At 43.7% G+C, this 20,204-nt stretch overlaps 1 protein-coding gene across 1 annotated transcript in view; it reads right to left on the minus strand.

Annotated features, from left to right (window-relative positions):
• Window positions 1-20,204, minus strand: part of Map3k15 (mitogen-activated protein kinase kinase kinase 15) — a 145,434-nt gene that overhangs the window by 739 nt on the left and 124,491 nt on the right. Inside the window, exons 19-27 of the mRNA XM_060375090.1 lie at window positions 11,274-11,431; window positions 7,792-7,975; window positions 6,919-7,084; window positions 6,274-6,448; window positions 5,176-5,361; window positions 4,473-4,578; window positions 3,008-3,221; window positions 789-898; window positions 590-592 (exon numbers count right to left, since the gene is read on the minus strand). Coding sequence (XP_060231073.1) covers window positions 590-592; window positions 789-898; window positions 3,008-3,221; window positions 4,473-4,578; window positions 5,176-5,361; window positions 6,274-6,448; window positions 6,919-7,084; window positions 7,792-7,975; window positions 11,274-11,431 — 1,302 coding nt within the window. The remainder of the gene's footprint in view (window positions 1-589; window positions 593-788; window positions 899-3,007; window positions 3,222-4,472; window positions 4,579-5,175; window positions 5,362-6,273; window positions 6,449-6,918; window positions 7,085-7,791; window positions 7,976-11,273; window positions 11,432-20,204) is intronic.

Below are 20,204 nucleotides of genomic sequence, written 5' to 3' on the forward strand. Positions count from 1 at the left end.
GGGCCTTGTATTTTAAATTGCTTGATGGCTTTCATGAAGGAATGTTTGGGAGCGGTACAGTTAATGGTACTCAAATCCCATTGTGGAAAGGTAAATCTGTAGGACTCCAGGGGTCGTATCTGGAAGACCCAAGATTGGGTCTTCAAATGATAATGGGAAGGGGGGAATGAGAGACAAAAGAATTAAAAAAACAGTGGGTATTGTTTTAACGTTTAAAGCTCCAACCTGGGAAAAGAAACTAGCTTTAATGCTTTTTTTCCCTGCCCACTAATTATACAGTTGCTAGAAAACCAGCCCATACGACCAGGCCAGAACTGTTCGTAGTCTTGGTGCCTAAAGTGGACCAATCATTTCAAAAGTCAATTTCCCTTACCCAATCATGTAACTCAAAGGCATGTAACTCCCTGCTTGTGGTTTTGTCTTTTAAAAACCTTGTTTACCTAGACCACGGGGCCACATTCCTTGTGACCTCTGTTCTAACACGTATACAATTAAAAAAAAAAGATGTAGCAGAGCTTTCAGTTTTTCATTCCAATGCCCAAGGGGCAGATATGAGAGTCAGTCTGGTGTAGGTTGTAGAATGACTCACAGTCTTGTCCTTTCTTAATCTTCTGAGTTCTCCCCCTACCCATTCTGATTTCTGTCCACATAGTTTTGCCTCTTCCAGAATACTGACTAGAATCAGTTTACTGTATAGTAACATCAACTATTTTTTCAAGGCATAAGTCAGATTTTTAGTAGTTTGTCCCTCTTTGAAACATCACAGCAAAGGGAAAGTGACTTACCACTGGGTTTGTATTGTAACTGGAGGTGATGTAATTCTTGAGTTTTCTGTTCTAGAGTTAGCCGTAGAAGATTCTGGTACTCTCTCTCTCTTTGAACTAGGTGTTTCCAAAGTCTGTTTCAAAACAAAACAAAAACTCATTCATAAAAGTCTCCACATTTCGATTCAAACATTTGTTAAACATTAGCTATTAAAAAAGGCATAATCCTAAGTCTGGGCCCACAAAGCCAAGCAGGTGGGTTATGAGATAACGTTTTTGTTTAGTAGGCTCCAGCCTGTATAGAGGAACTGTTTCTTGACAGCAAAGACCCAATACTGAGAGTGTGGGTGTATTCTGCCGTGGAGTTGATGTTCGTGTCCCTCTTGAAATTCGTATTAAAATGGTATATTAAGAGACCTTGAGAAGGGGAAATTAGTTCTTTGTTACCATTTGGGGACATGTGAGAATATCTAGCTATCTGTACACCAGAAGGCAGACCCTCAGACACTAAATCTGCCAGTACTTTGATCTCTGACTGCAATCTGCAGAGCTGTGAGAAATAAATATGATGATGATTATTTTTTAGATTAGCCTCTGTGGACTAAGACAGTTTCGTTTCAAAATGTATCAGGAACCAAAAAGTGAGTTTCCTGTTGATCAGTAAAACTCGGCTAGAAGGACCATCTGATTATTACAACCAAGTCAGATGAAGTACCTGAATGGGCAGCCTTTTTTCTCCACTCTGTAAGAACCAAAGCAAGAGAGTAGTATTTTGGTGAGAACAGCTGAGGAAGCATGCTGCTAGCACGGAGCACTCTAAGCATCCAGGACTGCCTGTATAGAGCATTTATACCTTAGAACAATTCTTAGGAAGTAAACATTTCTTTTTCCAGGCACAGTTTCTTGAAGCAAGTTACTCTCAGAGGTGGGCCATTACTCATTTTGTGACAGTCTTATTTATGGTCTCTCTTCCTGGGACACGAAAGGCAAATCTTGGTACAGTTAAGCTTCAGACTTCTTGATGTCCCCATGCTAGCTCATTAACACCAGGAGGGGACAGAGTAGCAAGTCAGAACAGTGGCTAGCCTTTTTTGTTTGCTCATGTATCTAACAAACAAGATTAGTTTATTTTAACCACACAGCATGCCCTTAAACTAGTTTATCTGTATTGGTGAACAAAGGGCGGTAGGACTAAGCTTTAAATTATTGAAGTTCATTATTGAGGTTGCCCTGAAAAGGCATAGCCATAATATATAAATGGATGAGAGCACTGTTTAGGGCTCATTTGGTAGCAAAGTGAAGTGAGAGAGGTGGATGCTTCTACCACAGCAAGACCACAAGGAGCAAAAGACTAGCATCTGACAAGCCAAAAACCCTTTCACCTCTGCTCTGCCTGCCTTCACTAAGTAGCTGGAGTCTCCGGTTAACGGGAATGATTCCCATGTTTATTCCAGGCCATGAATATAGGCAGGCTTGTGTTATTAACTAGTCACATTGGCACTGAGTTAGATGATTACAAATCTTCCTCCAAAGAAACTACCAACTTTTTACATTTGTCATCATTTCAAAACTCCTCAGTTTTGCCATCATGATCATTTAAATTTCAGGTCTTAGAATAATAATAATTAAAAAAAGTAAAAAAAAAATTATCTAAATAAGATCAAACTTCTGAGTTTTTTTAATATCCATTTTTTTTTTCATCCAAAGCACTGCCACAAGCAAAATAGTGGCATTAGGAATAAACACCAGGTAGTTGATTGCAGCTGTGGAAGATTGTTTTTAAGAGCTTATTGATAATTATGAATCTCCAGAGCAAAGGGAAATTATATTCACTAACAAGGTTGGAAAGTCAATCTCCTAATGTCTGCCTAGGGATCCTAACAAATGACCTTCCAGGAAGGCTTAAGGATTACAGGACATCATCAGTGCCTACAAAGTGCTATCCTCCCCCAAATGCTTCTGTGGGGCAGACTACAGCTGTCCGCTGCTGGGCCACATGCTACTCCAGAGGCGCTATCATGAAGCAAAACTCAGATAAGGGAGAATTATCTGTGACCTGTGACAAAGCGCTGTATTGATTCCTGGCATCGAAGGAAAGGAAACCTTTGTCTTCTTTTTCTGCTGGAGTTGTAAAGGTTCCCTTGTCCCAGTTTACTGGTGAATATTTCTTTTCCCCCCGGAGACCTGGATAGAGTTCTCAGTAGTGACCAGAGGGCCTTGTACGAGGTGTGCGAGATCCTGACCTGTTGGTTTCTTGCCTGAGCTCTCTCAGTTGGAGACTTGGGTCCTGCTGGTGGGGCTGGCCCTCCTGGATAGCCACTAAGCCAGGCCTGGTGCCTCTGGGTGTCCCATGTATTTCTTGGCTGAGTAGGTCTACTAGGTGATGGTCCCCTTCCACTTCTGTGTCCTTGTCTCCCCCTTCCGTCTCAGAGGCAGACTCAAAGTGGGCCTGGAGCTCTGAAAACACAGACCGAGGTACAGATTAACACTCAACAGAGCAATTCAATAAGGTCCTTGCTGTATGAGGGGACTACCGACAAAAGGGATGATTGGAATAGACTGCAGTGTAAATATGGTCCTTCCCAGTTTACACGAGAAGAAACTGACAGTGAGGGATGTAAAGGCCAGTTAGCCATGAATGGCTTCAAACAGGCCAGGGCTCTGCTTGGTGCCTGTTCGAGGGAGCATTTGGGAGAGCAGACAGAAGTGTGACTAGGAAGGGCCCAGTGTGGAGAGAGGGCAACAATTCTAAAAGCCTGCCATCTTCAGCCAGAGCGTTATGCTTATGATAACATTTCCAAAAGGAAGCCTCAGACTGGGCTGGGAACACATAGCTCAAAGGTACAGCATGTGCTTCAGAACACTTAAGAGCCTGAGTTTGTTCACCAGAATGAACATGCATGGGCATGTATACACATACAGCAAGATCTGTAGGACAGCCATTGTAGAATGATTCTAAGAGAAGAAACAGCCATGTTGATAAGCATGAGTGAGCATGTACACTGAGGAAGGTGTGTGAGGTTGTAGAAGGATCCCTGCCTTCTAACACTGACTCCCTGTTAAGATCAAAAGTATAATCTTACTGTTACCTTCATGATGCCCAGGAGGTAAGTAAAGGGCACCATGAGATGTTATCACAGACTTTTCGTCCCAGAAAGATCTATGGCATCATTTACTTAACTGCAAGGAAGTATAAAATCAAAATGGAAACAGAAAAAAGCAACAGCTGCTGGGCACTAGAATACTACTAGTCTTTGACAGCTTGAATCTGATCTTTCTGTTTTCACAATTTATTTATTATATATCATTGATGCCCCATCCCTCAACTCCTCCCAGTTCTACCCTCTCTCCCTCTTCCTATTCCCTTTCCCTAGTCCACTGAAAGAGGGAGTTCTCCTCCTTTGCCATCTGCCCATAGCTTGTGAAGTCTCATCAGGACTGCCTGGATCCTCTTCCTCTGTGACCCTAAGGCCACATTGCCAGGGGCAAGTGATCAAAGAGCAGGCAACCGAGTTCATGAGAGAGGCCTTATTCAGGGATCCACATGGAGACTGAGCTGCCTATGGGCTACATCTGAGCAGAGGGTCTAGGTCCCCTCCGTGCATAGTCCTTGGTTGGTGCATCAGTCTCTGCAGAACCCAATGGGCTCTGTTTTTTAGCTTTGTTTGTCTCCTTGTGGGGCTCCTGTCCCCTCCATGAGGCTCTTACCAGGGATGAGAATGGTAACTGCAGCCTGCACAGCTCTGCGAATGATGTTGTCCATTGCAAACATCCAGTGGGGACTAATTAAGTGGTTCCTTAGAATTCTTTTGACCTAAAAAAAAAAATAAAAACCCACAAAAATCAGTATGTCTATTCTGTTGAGCTTTTATGAAACACTAATTGTGATGGTTCTATTCCCTCTGAGATGAACTGTTATGCTGCTCTGGTTTCGGCTTGGTTCATTCTTCTGAGGGCGGAATGATCTCTGTCGGCGGAACCTAAGTCACAATGGATTCTAAATGATGACTATCACAGTGGGATCAATGTCATTGGGCCTCTTGGTTGTTTATTTAAGGAGCATTTATTGAATATCAATGACATGACAGACTGTATTGGGAGCACGTGACAAGACAAACATGACCTGGCTTTGGTATTTGAGGAACACACATCTGGGCAGGCACAGAAGCATATGCGCTGTGCTGGCAAATGCTATCTCCCCATACCTATACCTGCTCTCTCTGGTCAAATGCAATTGGCCCACTTCACAAAGTGATGCTTTCTCTACTATGTGCCTAATGGTTTTCAAAGAGCTGCTGAGATATGAGATTCGGGTTGTGAACAAATGAGAAGGAATGGGTGCAACAGAAGAACAGGGTAAGTTAACTGTGGTTTGGCTATCATGTTCTCCAGGGCCCCAAAGAACACTTACAGCATCCTGGAATCCAAACAGAATCAGGTGAATCTGGCTGATGGATAAGCTGTCAAAGTCCAGGTCCAACTTTAGTTTTGCTATTGTGGCTGCCATCACCCTGGGCTCTGGGGAGCGGATGAAGTCCCTTAGGGTTCCAATTATCTGTTTGATGTGGCCAACTGAGAGAAGCAACTCTTCCGAACTCTAACAAGTGACATACATGTACATAAATCATTTTAATTTGAGTCAGAGGGGAGTGATTTCCAAATGCATCATGGGAAAGTAGGTACTTCATTTGCTAATGGAATGTGCGTACTTCTGCGTAAAGGTCTCTTTCTGAATTCCATTCATAACCTTCCTGTCAGTCTTGGGGGAGCCTCTCTGGTAGGTAGTAGACAAAACCTCAGTACTAAGCCAGCTGGAACAGTTCTGTTTTCCTGTTTGACCACTCTACAGGGGACTTGGAAGGTAGCATTCATAGCAGGGCAATGTCTTCTCTTCAAAGTACCTTCCCATCCATAATAAGAGGAGAAATATTACTTTGATACTACTGTGACCTAGTTAAAACTTTGCTTTCTTCCATAACCATTCTCCCTACAGTGGCTGTTCTAGGACAGTGGTTCTCAACCTTCCTAATGCTGCAACCCTTTAATATAGTTCCTCATGTAGAGACCTTACGATTATTTTCGTTGCTACTTCATAACTGTCATTTTGTTGTTGCATTATGAATCACAAGGCAAATATCTGATATTCAGGAGATCTGATATGCGGCTCCAAAGGGGCCGTGACTCACAGATTGAGAATCATTGCTTCAGGGTGATTTCTATGCGGTGAGAAAGGAGACCAAGGGAACGCTAAGCCTCCCAGGGCTTTCAGATGCCACCTGGCTTGTTTCCCACCAGGGGGCAGCACCAGCCTACCAATGCCCAGAAGCACTGCAGTGGGCGGAAAATTCCCCTTTCAGGAGCATTTTTCTTTGTGTTTTCTTTTGTCAGGAAAGGAAGGGGTACAGTCATCATTAAAACTATGAGAATGTGCCAGGGTACAGGACATCCTGTTGGAGACCTGGATGAGGCAGAGCAGGCAGGGTTATTGGATGCCGTTCTTGGCCTGTACCTGGACCACACACTCCTGCAAATTGGAAGCCACTTGGTCCTGTTCCTCCCAGAGGATTCTGTACAGGATGGCTCTGCACTCACTGTTCTTGAACAATAGAAAGAGACCAGTGTCCTTCTCCTCTGGGGATATGGCTGTGCTTTGGTCATCTATGGCTGAGCTTTCATCTGGAACACTGCGGAGAAACACATTCAAAAATTCCTATATGTCTGGGAAGGAGAGCATGTTCTGCCCTGGAGACTCCAGGAAAGGAACTTGTAGAAGAAGGCTGGTGGGAAAAATGTATGCTATCCCCGCTCCCCTTCTTGACTCCCTCCATGGTATCTTGGGGGAGGGAAACAAAGAGAAAAGGGGCCAAAAGGAAGGGGAAAGGGAAAGGAAGAGAAGAGAGAGAGGACAGGGAGGCAGAGAGGGTGAGGAGAAGAGGAAACAAGAAAGGGGAAGTGTGGAGGGGAAGAGAGGAAGAATAGGTACAACCACAGAAAAGAAAGGACAGAAAAGTGACACTGGGTGAAGAAGTACCTCCTTGGCCACCCTGCTCCTCTGCAAAAACCCTTTCTGTGACCCAGCAGGTATTCTACTACTTAGGAACAACCAGCACCCTGCAGAGGACCACCACTGAGGGACAAGGGACACTGATAGTACCTGAGAAGCTGGCTGAGCTGATGCTTGGGCACCTGGACCTTCTCAAAGAATGCATCTGGCTGGGCATGCGAGTCTGGGGAGACGGAGCCATGCTCACTGCTGCTGCTGCCCATAAGCTCACCTGATGAGGGCAGGGCCAGAGCGCCAGTGCCACTCCGGACACCCTCTGTGGAGAAACAGCCAGAGAGCGGCCAGGCTCCCACACAAGGGCTTTGCTAATCCTGGACTGCTCTGCTGGTCCAATCTCTGAAGGAAGGATCTTAGTGAAAATGTAAGCTTGGGGTGGACCTCACAACAGGGCTAGGTTTTACTGTAGCAATTTGGTGAGCCCCACTGCCATAGCCTCTGACCCACCCACCCAATGGAAAGAGCACAAACTGTTTTCTTTTTAGAGACCAGTCTTAGTTCACGGACAAGGCTTAACTACATGTAAAAGTGTCATGTAGGATTGTTGTAGCCTACAGGACAGCAACCACAGGCAGACTTCCCCAATGTGCCCTTTTAGCAAGGTCAGTATCAATACATGATGACCGGCCAGACTTCAAAAACGAAGCACCAGGCTCTATATGTGGGAAAGGTACAAAACCCCAGATAGGGGACCTTTTGCCTTCCTTCTCTTCACATTCCTCAAAAAAGTACTTTAAATACAGGAAGGACATTACAGTGATCCATAAGGCTTCCTTTGTTTGTCAGAAAATATAGATGGACAATTGGCTAAGTTTGTATACTCTTCAAACCTCCAGGACTCTTACTATTCTTCACATAAATATGCCCAGCATGGGAAGCTTGGTACTCCAGGGATCCAATTTCTTTCTCTGAGCATGAGATAAGCTCAAGCCCAGGGTTTCCCCCAGCTGTCAAGGTAGGCCTTACCTGAAGGCTTGAGAGCAATTCTGTTCTTCTTGCCTTTGTTCACCTGCCTTAAGAACCGTTCTTGAAGCAGATCAGCAGCAGTGACCCGTTTGTGTGGGTCAGGCTCAAAGCAAGATAAGATGAAGGCTCTGGCCTCGGCTGAAAGGGTTTCTGGAATTTCAGGATGGATCTTAAACATCCCTACCTGCATCGAAGGGACAGTTACCAATGTCAGCCTTGGGTGACTTCAGGTGCAAGGAATTTCAATAGAAGCTGTCATCTCATGATGTCATCTCGGTGACATTTATGCCCCTTTGCCACATCATGTTTCTACTCCTCCCAGCTACAGATGGAGTCTACTTCCCCTTCCCTGAAGTCTTAATGAGTTCCTTGTCACTTATACCAGGAAATTGTTGGGGGAAGCAATATTGTGAGGATTTCAGGACCTAGGCCTAAAAAAAAAAGCTTGCTAGACTTTGCTCTTGGGAGTCTGGATACCTCCATAAGATGAAAAGGGAACCAGGATTAGACAGCCATGTGAGAAGAGTGGCTGATCCCTCCCTACTTTTCCCTCAGCCATGCAGGAGAGCCCTGTCAGAAGATCCTGGCCCAGCACAGGCTACCAGTTGGATGCACCATGAGTAAACCCAGGGAAGAACACCAAAAGACCAATAGCCAACTCAGAACTGTGAGGAACAACTTTGTTTTACGCTTCTAGAGCAGTGGTTCTCAACCTTCCTAATGCTGTGCTCCTTTCACACAGTTCCTCAGGTTGTGGTGACTCCCAACCACAAAGTTATTGTCATTGCTACTTCATGCTGTCATTTTGCTACTGTCATCAATCATAATGTGAATACCTGATATAAAGGATATCTAATATGGGATCCCTATGCAGGTAAGGACCCACAGGTTGAGAACTGCTGCTGTAGATGGTGGTCATTTCTGGGTAGGAAAGCCTCCAGCTGAGAATATTCAAAGGTTTCAGAGATGGTACTATCTTCCCAGAGAAAGACTCTAAAAGAAGCTGGACACGGTGGCACACATCTGTAATCTCAGCACTCAGGGAAGCAGAGGCAGGTGGATGAATGTGAATTCAAGGACAGTCTGGTATACAAAGCAAATTCAGGATAGCCAAGGCTACGCAGATAAACTCTGTCTCAAAAAATCAAACCAAACCAAACCAACCAAACAAAAATATGGGGGAGGGGGAGAAACAAACAACTCCAAGAGACACATTGCTCTCCCTATCTCACTACACCTACTTTACTCTACCCATTAGGGTATTGAAGGAGATGTTGAGACTCATAGCTAAACTTTGGGCAGAATACAGGGAATCTTATGGAAGAAGGGGGAGACAGACCTGGAGGAGACAGAAGCTCCACAAGGAGACCAACAGAACAAAAAAATCTGGGCCCATGGAGGCCTGCAGAGACAGATACTCCAACTAAGGACCATGAATAGAGAGGACCTAGATCCCTGCTCAGATGAATCCCATGGGCTGCTCAGTCTCCAAGTGGGTTCCCTAGTAATAGGAACAGACGCTGTTTCTGACATGAACTCAGTGGCTGGCTCTTTGATCACCAACTCCTGAGGGGGGAGCAGCCTTACCAGGCCACAGAGGAAGACAATGCAGCCAGCCCTGATGAGACCTGATAGGCTATGGTCAGAAGGAAGGGGAGGAGGGCCTCCCCTATCAGTGGACTAGGCAAGGAGCCTGGGAGGAGAAGAGGGAGGTTGGGTGGGACTGGGAAGAGATGAAGGAGGAGGCTATAGTAGGGATACAAAGTCAATAAATTGTAATATAAGTAAGTAAATAAATAAGTAAATAAGTAAAATTTAAACAAGCAAAATCGGGGGAGGGGCGACAAAAAAACTCTAACAGACATACAGTTCTCTATATCTTTTACCTCCGTAGCCCAGATTCTTAGCCTCCAGCTCTAAGACACAAGCAAGCACAGCCTGAGGATGCCACTTTATAGATAAGCAAATTGTCCATCTTACAGATAAGATGTCCTTCCCGGCTGGCTAAGGCGCTGGCTGAGGGAGGAATAAGTGCTTTCCAATTATGACTTGCAAGATCAAGGTAGCTTCAGTTCTTCTTCCTGACCTGCTAAGGGAGGGCCCTGTGACCTACAGTGGAGCAAGAGTCAGTCTCCATATGTCATGTCTCATCATCATGTCATAGGAATCTTCTGTGAAGACTCCTGTAAAACGACTTCCTACATAATTGTTCTCATTAGAGTTTGCTTTTTAGCCTTTTAAGGAGCTGTCATCCAAACTCCCACTGCCTGCCTGTGCCTTTCCCAAGTCCACCGTTCAACCCAGAGATAAAAGCCATTCTGTCTTTCATATCCGTGCTCACTGCCCACTCCTTGGTTGTCCTGGGGGCTGGTTTTGACTCTCTTGCTCTACTCTGAGCTTTGAAATGGCAGAGCATTCTGATTTTATCTCTGCAAAGCCTTTGACCAAGCGACACGTTCCATTCTCAGGATGCCACTCCTCATAGCTTCAAAACAAAACAAAACAAAACAAAACAAAACAAAACAAACAAAAAAAAAGAACAGCCTCAAGAGTTATGAGGATATTAGATGCTGCATAGAATCCAATCAGGAGGATTTGAAATGCAGGGCATTATTTGTAGCACCCCTCACCTGAGCAATGGAGTGCCCACCAGCATCAGAATACAGAAAGATTAAAAACTCAGGACCTGAGTCTAAAGTGGGAAGAGGCAGTTCCTCTCTGGCTCTTAAAATGAAAAGGGCCAAGTGGGTAGCACCTGGCATCTTGCAAGTGCATGGCTGGGGGTGGGTGTAAGAAAGGGTCTCAGTGTCCCGGGCTGGCCTCAAACATAGCATGTAGCTGAGGATAGCTTTGAACTCCTGGTCTTCCTATGGCTAATGCTGGGATTACAGGAGTAATGCATGACAAGCCTAAGTGAATCACTAAAAGTGTTTTCACTATTTTTTTTTTGCAGTAAAAACTGACTTCCCCCATAAAAGCCAATACATTTCCAAAGAGTTTGTGTAGCATATTAGCTCAACAGAAGCAGGAGACAGGAAGAGGACTAGGAAAGTTACTTTTACCCTGTGATGAATTCAGCTCATGGCTAGCAGCTATGCTTTCTGAGCAAAGTAAGAGTTCAACAGCCCAGAAAGTACACAGAATGGTTCCTTAGCGCCAGATGCTCTAGATTCTAAAACCTGTGGTGGAAGCTGAGATATGGTCTTCAATGACGCCAAATTGATCCTTTAGAGTCATTGATGTGCTGAGGGGAAGTAGTTCCTGTCTTTCAGCCCTTACATTCAGGGTTCTCTTGGGACTAAAAGGTCAGAAGACTTTTGACTTTATATCTTGGCCTTGGAACTGTCTGGGAAGCTGATGCAAGGCAGGCAAGCTGTGAGAAACTTCTGCCAGGGCCAGATGCCAGTGACAAAATCCTGTGTTTCACATCTGGGGAGTTTTTCACCATCATCCAAACCACCTAAATGAACAAATTATTTTACCTTAAACATGGCTGCTTGTGGCTCACCAAGCTCATGGAACGGAGGCCTGCTGGTTGCCATCTCAATGATGGTACAGCCCAAGGACCAGATATCAGCTGGAGCACCATACCCTCGAGGTCCTTGATCAATAATCTCAGGTGCCATGTACTGCAGAGTCCCTATGTAAAAAAACAAGTGAACAAAGACTTGGGGGCACCATATTGCTTAATATACATATATAAGTGTATGGATTTAACTGCTTCAGCAATGGTAGATCGGGCTTTTTGGTAAACCATTTGGTTTCATCTTTTTTTTTTTTTTTTTGCCAGTGTGCCAGTGACATGAAATATGCTTTCCTTTAACATGATTCAGATTGAAAGAGGATTATTTAGTCCCTCAAAAAGACAACTTAGCACAACTCAACATGCTAATGCATGCCAAGAACAGGGAAACTAGAATAGGAGAAATGAACTAATCAGAAAGAGTTAACATGGTAGAGAAGAGGGCACAATGGTGGTGATTTTGGTGGGAATAGTGATTGTAAAATGCAGTGTTAGACAGAGAGGTGGCTCAGTTATTAAAGGCTTGGTTCCCAACCAAAATGCAGTGCTATAAAAGAGGTACCTACTGATAGGTACTCTCCAGCGATGAAATGAGCCAATTCAAGCCAAATTAAAGTATGTAAAGGTGGGTTTATTGGGGGCAGCTCTCAGGTGGTTTCGCTGATCTCACAGGAGGGGGTCAGGGAAGCCTGCAGACAGAAAAGCAAGGTGCAAGGGCAGAGAGAAAGCACACATGCAGAGAGAGAGTAGAGAGAGATGATGGAGAAAGGAGAAGAGAAGAGGGAGAAGAGAAAGAGCAAAGTAAGAAAGAGAGAAAGAAAAAAGAGAGAGCATGCTAAAATGTCTGGTTTATGTAGTGAAGAGGAAGCCCAGGTCCTGGGTTGAAGTTCAGTGTAGAGGGTAGGGAGGGCTATGCTGGAAGAACCTGGAGGTCAAGTCCACTTTGCTATATTAAATAGCCACCTCAACCACTTGTCCCAGGTCTGAATCCCAGCACCTACAAGGAGACACATGTTGATGAATAAATGCTTGATTAGACTTTGTCTGAATCAGGGCAATTATCAATGTGTCATTTTTTTCTCTGACAAGCAAATGCCAAGACAAGAGCATCCATCTGTACAGGGCACATTGGGGGCGGGGGGAGGGGAGCGTGCGTGGTGGCAAGAATCAGGTAGGAGGTATCACAAAAGCCACTGCTGGAAGAGAGCTATCAGGGAGCTCCTGGTCAGAATTTGCATACTGGCTGAGTTCTACCTTTGCCAGAATCAGCTATTAATAGGAAGCAGCCTGGGTAAAGCATGGCCTACATCATCCAAAAGGACAGCAGCTGATACTGTCATTGAAGTAAGTTTTGCTGTAAAGATCAAGGAGGTAGACAAAAGGACAAAGGAAATCAAGGCAAAGGGAAAAGCTTTAACAAAGCTCAACTATGGAATCCAGGGTATATCCAACTCACGGTTGGTCTGGGGCAAGATGACGAAAAGGTGGCTAGCCTTTCTGAAGGCTGACTTTGGACTTAGTCCTGTGGGCCATGAGCCACCAGAGTTTGCCACAGGGAAACTGATAGCTGGCTATGGCAACGGGAATGTGAAAGGACTATTGAAGGGAATGACGTAGGGTGAGGGGAAGGTTGGAGAGGCCATTAAAGGGTTTGGGTTTGGGGAATAAAATCTTTTTTTTTTTTCTTAAGTCTGGCATGAGAGAAGAAGAAAGTGGAATGTGAACATGACATCAGGAGATACTATGGACTAGCAAAAAGGCTTAGAATAAAACAGAAAGCTTAGAGATGACCTTAGCCAAAGCATGACTACCACACTGATGTCCAGAGCAATGAAAGGGTTTGTCTAACAAGTAAAGGAGGTTTCCCGAGTTTTTAATCAGTGCAGCTACTACATTCTTGAAAAGCCAATATCATGTTACCATTTCCATTTCCTATAAAATATCAATTAATTAATGGAGACAATGCCTTACTCTGTAGTTCAGACCAGTCTAGATCTCACTATGTAGTCCAGGTTAACATGGAACTCTCCTTGATTTTCCTGGGTTAACCTCCAGAGTACTGGGTTCACAGGAACTATGACCGGCATCACCATTTATCTGGTGTCTTACTACATCGTCCAGACTAGCCTGGAAGTCACTATATAGTCCAGGCTGATGTTAAACTCATGTTGATTCTTCATCCTCAGCCTTCCAACCCTCTATAGACTCTAGGACAGCTGTGACCAACAGAGTGTTCTGCAATAATGGGACTGTATTCTGTGCAGTCTGACATAGTATCCATTAGCTATATATGACTATGTTGTTGAAATGTAGTTAGTGAGACCAAAAAGCAATTGACTTTTAAATTAAGTTAGTTTCAAATAATTTGAAGTTATATATTAGTCAGTATTGGTGAAGACAAACAGGTCAGCGGGGCACAAATAAAGTTTAGGCTTCCAGAGCCAAAATGAAGGGGGAAACTCTACAGTCAGTTGCAAAGTTGGGCAAGATGGAGGCTCATCTCATGTGCATTTGCCCTGTGAGAAAATCCCCGTGCCCCAGGAAGGAAACTTTTGGTGTTATATCCCCTACAGGCTGTTGTTGCTGTGATTAATACAGGGAGTGGTGTTGGCATGGGATGCTCCTTCTAAGGATCTATAAGTACAGAATGATTTATTAGTGTACTGTTTATTAAGCTCTCATCTTGTTCTGATCTGTGATGCTGGAGATGATACTCCCATTCCTCTTTGCCTGCAGCTTCCTACTAGGTTCTGCAACTATAAGGGTGGAGCAGGACTTACTCTGCCCTGTATGCTTGTTGTTCTTGTGAGCAGGCTTTGATGTGGACCCTCAGTTGACTCTAATATCCAGGGTTCGGTTGTTTTGGTTTTTTGTTTTTCTTTTTGGTCACTCTACACTTCCAGAAGCAGCTTTTTGCCCCTCAGAGATAATTAGGCCAGCCTAGGTAAAAAGTTTTGATTCTACCTTACCATCTGTGCAATCACACTCTTATGAAGGTCTCCTAATGTCTCCTTTCTGCCTTTTCAGTTTCAGTACTCAGAAAATGTTCTATGAAAACAACTGGGGTGATTTATATTTTCCTACCTGGACCACAGCTCACATACTCAAGAGGCATATATATCTTATTGATATATATTCATTGTTCATAGTGATTGGCTTCATAGAGAAACAATCATACAATTATTTCATATACTTTGGGCATATTCACACCCTTTTCTCCCTCTTCTTCCTATTTCCATTTATTTCCCCAGGTAGTCTGTAATATTTAGATCTGATTTATGAATCTATATAGGATAAAGATCCTCAAACATAAGAAAATACACACTTCTGTTGAATCTGACTTATTTTGTGTATAAGGTGATCTCTTGTTGTGGATATAAACATGTTTTTGTTTTGGTCCCAGGTGTGAGATGTGGGACTGATTCAGATGGTCCACAGCAGCAGGCTATTTGCCTCATGCAGGCTCTGAGAGGAGCTCTTTGCCAGCTGCAGAGAGTTTGAATATGAGGACTCTGCAGAGAGAATAAATGCCAGAGCCCAGAGAATGGAGACTGGAGAAAGAATAAGGCTGCTCCTGCTTTTTCCTTGCTGTTCTTGGTTGCTGTTGTGAGACAAGAAGTTGGAGATCTCCTGAAATGAAATTGGACTGGCTCCAAGAAACCCTGTGACCCTAACCAGCAGGAAGCAGCTAGGAGAACTGCACCGCTCTCCCACTAACTCTTTTTCTTTCCTACCTGGTGTTGGGGTGATGGAAGGGATTGGGGTGGAGTAGGGAGAAAAAGATATAAGAAATTCAAATAAAAGAGTTTTTAAAAACTAACACCTATCTTTAGTTTCATCTATTTTCCTACAAAGATATAACTTCATTCTTTATGTACAAAGGTGTTTTTAAAAGAGGAAAACACACATATAGGTAACATTATACAGGCTGAGCAGGAATATATATATATATATATATATATATATGCATATATACATATATGCATGTAACAATAATTAGTGGAAACAAAACCATGAATTTGAAAGACAGCAAGGAGAGGGGTAGATGGGAGGATTTGGAGGGAAGTAAAGGAAGGAGGGATGGTATTATTATAATCTCAAAAATAAAATAATTTGTAAAAAGAACATAAAAATCAATTTACATTATGAAGAGCTCAAATACACTACTAAACCAAACAGTGATGGTTAACTGTCCCTAATCAAACAATTGTCTACACTGGTATAGACTTTTCATAATTGAAACCTACTTAAATAATCTATTTAAGCTAAATGTAGAATTTTTTTCTATATGAGACCGTAGTGAATATCAGCCATTCTAAAGGGACTCAGTAAGGACATCCATACTATCTGTTGCTGTGTAATAAATTACTCCTAAATTTAGCAGCTTTAAACAATGTATTGGTATATGGGTTGTAGCTCAGTAGTAACCTGTTCACTTAGCATATGCAAGGCTCTGGGCTCTATCCTTAACATAACCAAAAAAGTCATTGGGATCGCACACAAGATTAAGGGTTAGGGACCCAGAAGCAGCCAACAGAGCAATCCAGGTAAGGGTTGGTGCTGCACAATTTAAATGTTAGGCTAAACCTGCTAGGTCCACTTTGAAGCTCCCTCATTCAGACTGAGAAGAGTAGAAAGCTTCCTAACTTATCACATGGCATCTCCCAGGGGACTGCTTGAGATATGGTTTCTGCCAGTGAGAATCATCTGAGAGAACGAAGTGGACACTTTGCTGCCACCATCACTTCTGACTTTTCCATTCACTGGAAGTGAGTCACTATATCCAATCCACATGCAAGTATGCTGGAGGCTGGTGCCCATATCTGGTCAGTATTTGATGGCCTGTAATTTCCATGAAGTACTATGCGTTTGACTTCCATAATTCCATAAGATTGGGCAAAGGAGGTGCCATCTATTGTTATTACACATTTTACACAGGAGAGGACTGAAGTTCAGAGAAACGAAAGGGGTTGTTGAAGCTGGAACCCAAGTCTTCTCTGAGTTCAGAACCTGACATCAATGAATTACGTAACAGTTTAAGAAGTACTGCTGAAGAAAAAGCTGCCTGAAAAAGAATGGCTCACACAGGACTTCAAAGACACAACATTCCCTCCTTCCCACATACCAGGAGAATGGAGAGCAATGGTAGAAACCTGGGAGCTCCATTTGATTCCCTACTGTATTCACAGGTAAGCACCTGCTTACAAGAAACAGCAGACAGAAAGATAGGGAACCACACGAGTACTTCAGATAAAGGAAAATCACAAGTGTTATGTGTTTAGGGGGGTGTGTCAGTTCTACGAAAGGCTGGGCTCTGAAGAAAACCAGTGAAGATGGCATTGTGGTGAATATGAACTAATATTGGATAATTGCTTTGTCCTGCACCTGGCTCTATTTGGAGCCTCATAGCCTCTATTAGCTTTTCTCTAGGAGGTACTCCATATCACTTGTCTCAGTCCTCAGACACTTGCTCTAGGTGGTGGTATAGAATTCACAACATAGAGGGGATCCGAGATGGCAGCACCAGGAGGACACTCGTTCTGACCAGCAGCACAGCAGGATCTGCAGAGTGCCCAGCAGACAGAACTCTAGGTTCTAAAACACCAGCGACCTGTGTTTCCCAGGTGAGAGGATACCCCACAGTGGGAGATTCAATCAGCTTTAACTCACCCAGCTAAACCACAAAAGAGATCCAGGTTCCACCAGGTGCTTGGTTGCCAGCCCAGAGCCACATGCCAGCTCCTCTGATCACTGTCCCAGACTGAACTGTGAGCACCATAACATCAGAGACTGGGATTTCCAGTCGAGACAAAACCCCACGGTGCAGAAAACAATTGGGACTGACCTCAGGTCACTCAGATAATCCCTGGAAAAGACCGGAGGTCCAGCAGAAGTCCAGCAGCCAGCCCAGAGTCAAGGACGAAGGCGCCAGCACAGAGTCCTGCCTGCACGCCTGGCTCACTGCCCCAGATAGAACTGTGGACCCCAGGGCTCCAGAGACTGAGTTTCTATGTTGGGTGACCCAAAGAGAGGTGAACAGCAGGTTTGACCTCAGAGCACTCAGCTGAAACCCTTCCCCCATACCCCCAAAAAGTTCTCAGGAAAAGTTACAGTTTAGGCAGACACCCAGGTGCCCAATCGCCAGCAAGGCGGAGCCATGCATGTATGTGCCTGAGGGTTCTACTCACCATCCCCAAAAGAATTGCAGTCCCCGAAGCACAGTCTGGGTGTTCCTGCCGGGAGGAAACTCCACAGCAGAGGGATCATCAGGTCCAACGCTCAGGACACCCAGCTCCAGAAGACTTTCTGGGTTCATGCCGGCTCTAGGCTCTAGCCTTCTACTGCAGGCATGAGTGCCCTCCTCACCTGCCATTGATTACTGCTAGGGCACAGGGGCACACAGCTGCAACCTCAGACCTACAAAAACCTGAGAACCATTAGAGCAGCCCTCAGATACTGCTCCAAGGTTCGATGGGTTATCCCTAGCTAAACTGACAAAACTGAGGGACTCCCTGGTTCTTCAAGAGGGCTGCACCCCAAAAATACACCTTAAGAACAGCAGCTGCAGCTCACTAAAGTCAGAGCAAGAAACCCATCAGCAGGGCAGCCATCTCCAGGACTTCTCCCGATGGGAGGAGAGCCTTCTTGAACACCACAGCTACCACACAGGTCCATATGCATGAGGTCAACTGTGACAATTCCTGAGAAGCATCACGATTCAGTTGACCATACCTAAAAAGCTGAGGAGATCTACTTCAGAACCCTGCCAAGTGGATTCTCCCCGCCCCAGGACACAGCAGGCACCAGAAATAAACAGACAACACCTGAGACGGCCAGATGGGTAGAGGCCAGCATAAAAATAAAACCAACAAAAGGCAAAGCAATGTGGCATCCCCAGAACAGAGATACCCAGGGGCAAGTAGGCCTGGACACCCTAACATAAGTGAAATTCAAGAAGATGGCCTTAGATCTATGCTTATGAAGAGGTTAATGGAAGAAGCAAATGAAATGCATTAAGAATTAGAGGAATATATAGTTAAACAGATTATGGCCATTCATAAAGAAATATAGGAAGATGCAGCCAAACAGTTTGTGGTTTTCAGAGAGGAAATGATTAAACAATTGAAAGAAATAAAAGAAACAGAGGAATGTTCAAACAAACAGGTGAAGGAATTGAAGGAAAAACAGGAAAATACAGTCACACTGGTGAAGGAAATCAACCAAACGGCTCAAGATCTGAAGATAGAATTGGAAAAATTAATGAAAACACAAACAGAAGAAATCATGGAGAGGGAGAACCTAGGAAAGAAAGCAGGAACTACAGAGGCTAGCATAACCAACGGACTACAAGAGATGGAAGAATCGCAGGTGTGGAAGATTCAATGGAAGAAATTGACATATCCGTCAAAGAAAATAATAAATCTAAAAAATTCCTGATACAAACCATCCAAGAAATCCAAGACAACATAAAAAGACAAAACCTAAGAATAATAGTAATAGAAGAAAAAGAAGATTTCCTCCTCCAAGTCCCAGAAAATATTTTTAACAAAATCATAGAAGAAGATTTCCCCAACTTAAGGGGGAGGCCTATAAGCATACAAGAGGCCTACAGAACACCTAATAAATTAGACTGGAAAAGATAATCCTCCCTCCACATAATAATCAAAACAGTAAGTATACAGAACAAAGAAAAAATACTAAAAGTTAAAAAAAAAATACTAAAAGTTGCAAGGGAAAAGGCCAAGTAACATATAATGGCAAACCCATCAGAATCACACCTGACTTCTCAACAGAGACTATCAAAGCCAGAAGGGCCTGAACGGATATCATGCAGGCCCTAAGAGAACACAGATCTCTCTCAACATCAATGGACTCAACTCTTCAATAAAAAGACACAGACTAACAGAATGGAAGCCTAAACAAGACCCAAAATTCTGTTGCATACAAGAAACACACCTAAGTCACAAAGATAGACATTACCTGAGAGTAAAGGACTGGAAGATGGTTTTCCAAGCAAATGGACCCAAGAAGCAAGTAGGAGTAGCCATTCTAATATCTAATAACATAGACTTTCAACCCAAATTAATCAAAAGGGATGGAGAAGGAAACTTCATACTCATCAAGGGAAGATTCCACCAGGAAGAGATCACAATCCTGAACATCTATGCCCCAAATACAAGGGCGTCCACATTTGTAAAAGAAACATTAATAAAACTTAAACCACACAAAGATCCCCACACATTAATAATGGGAGACTTCAACACTCCACTCTCAACAAAGGACAGGTCAACAAAACAGAAATTAAACAAAGATACAATAAATCTAACAGAGGTCATGAATGAAATGGACCTAACAGACATCTACAGAACCTTTCACCCAAACACAAAGAATTTACCTTCTTCTTAGCACCTCATGGAACCTTCTCAAAAATAGACCATATATACTTGGTCACAAAGCAAGCCTCAACAGGTACAAGAAGATTGAAATAATCTCTTGTATCCTATCTGACCACCATGGACTAAAGCTGGACCTCAACAACAGAAATAGCAAAGAGCCTACACACACATGGAAACTGAACAAGTTGCTACTGAATGACAGCTGGGTCAGAGAAGATATAAAGAAATAAATTAAAGTCTTCCTAGAATGAAAATGAAGGCACAAAACATGCCCAACCTTATGGGACACCATGAAAGCAGTGCTAAGAGGAAAGTTCATAGCTCTAAGTGTCTTCAAGAAGAAATTTGAAACATCTCATACAAGCAACTTAACAATTCACCTGAAAGCACCAGAAAAAAAGAAAAGAAACAGACACACCCAAGAGGAGTAGAGAGCTGCCAATAATCAAACTCAGGGCTGAAATCAATAAACTAGAAACAAAGAGAACAATTCA

Source organism: Meriones unguiculatus, chromosome X, assembly GCF_030254825.1.
Source record: "Meriones unguiculatus strain TT.TT164.6M chromosome X, Bangor_MerUng_6.1, whole genome shotgun sequence".
Lineage (NCBI taxonomy): Eukaryota > Metazoa > Chordata > Mammalia > Rodentia > Muridae > Meriones > Meriones unguiculatus.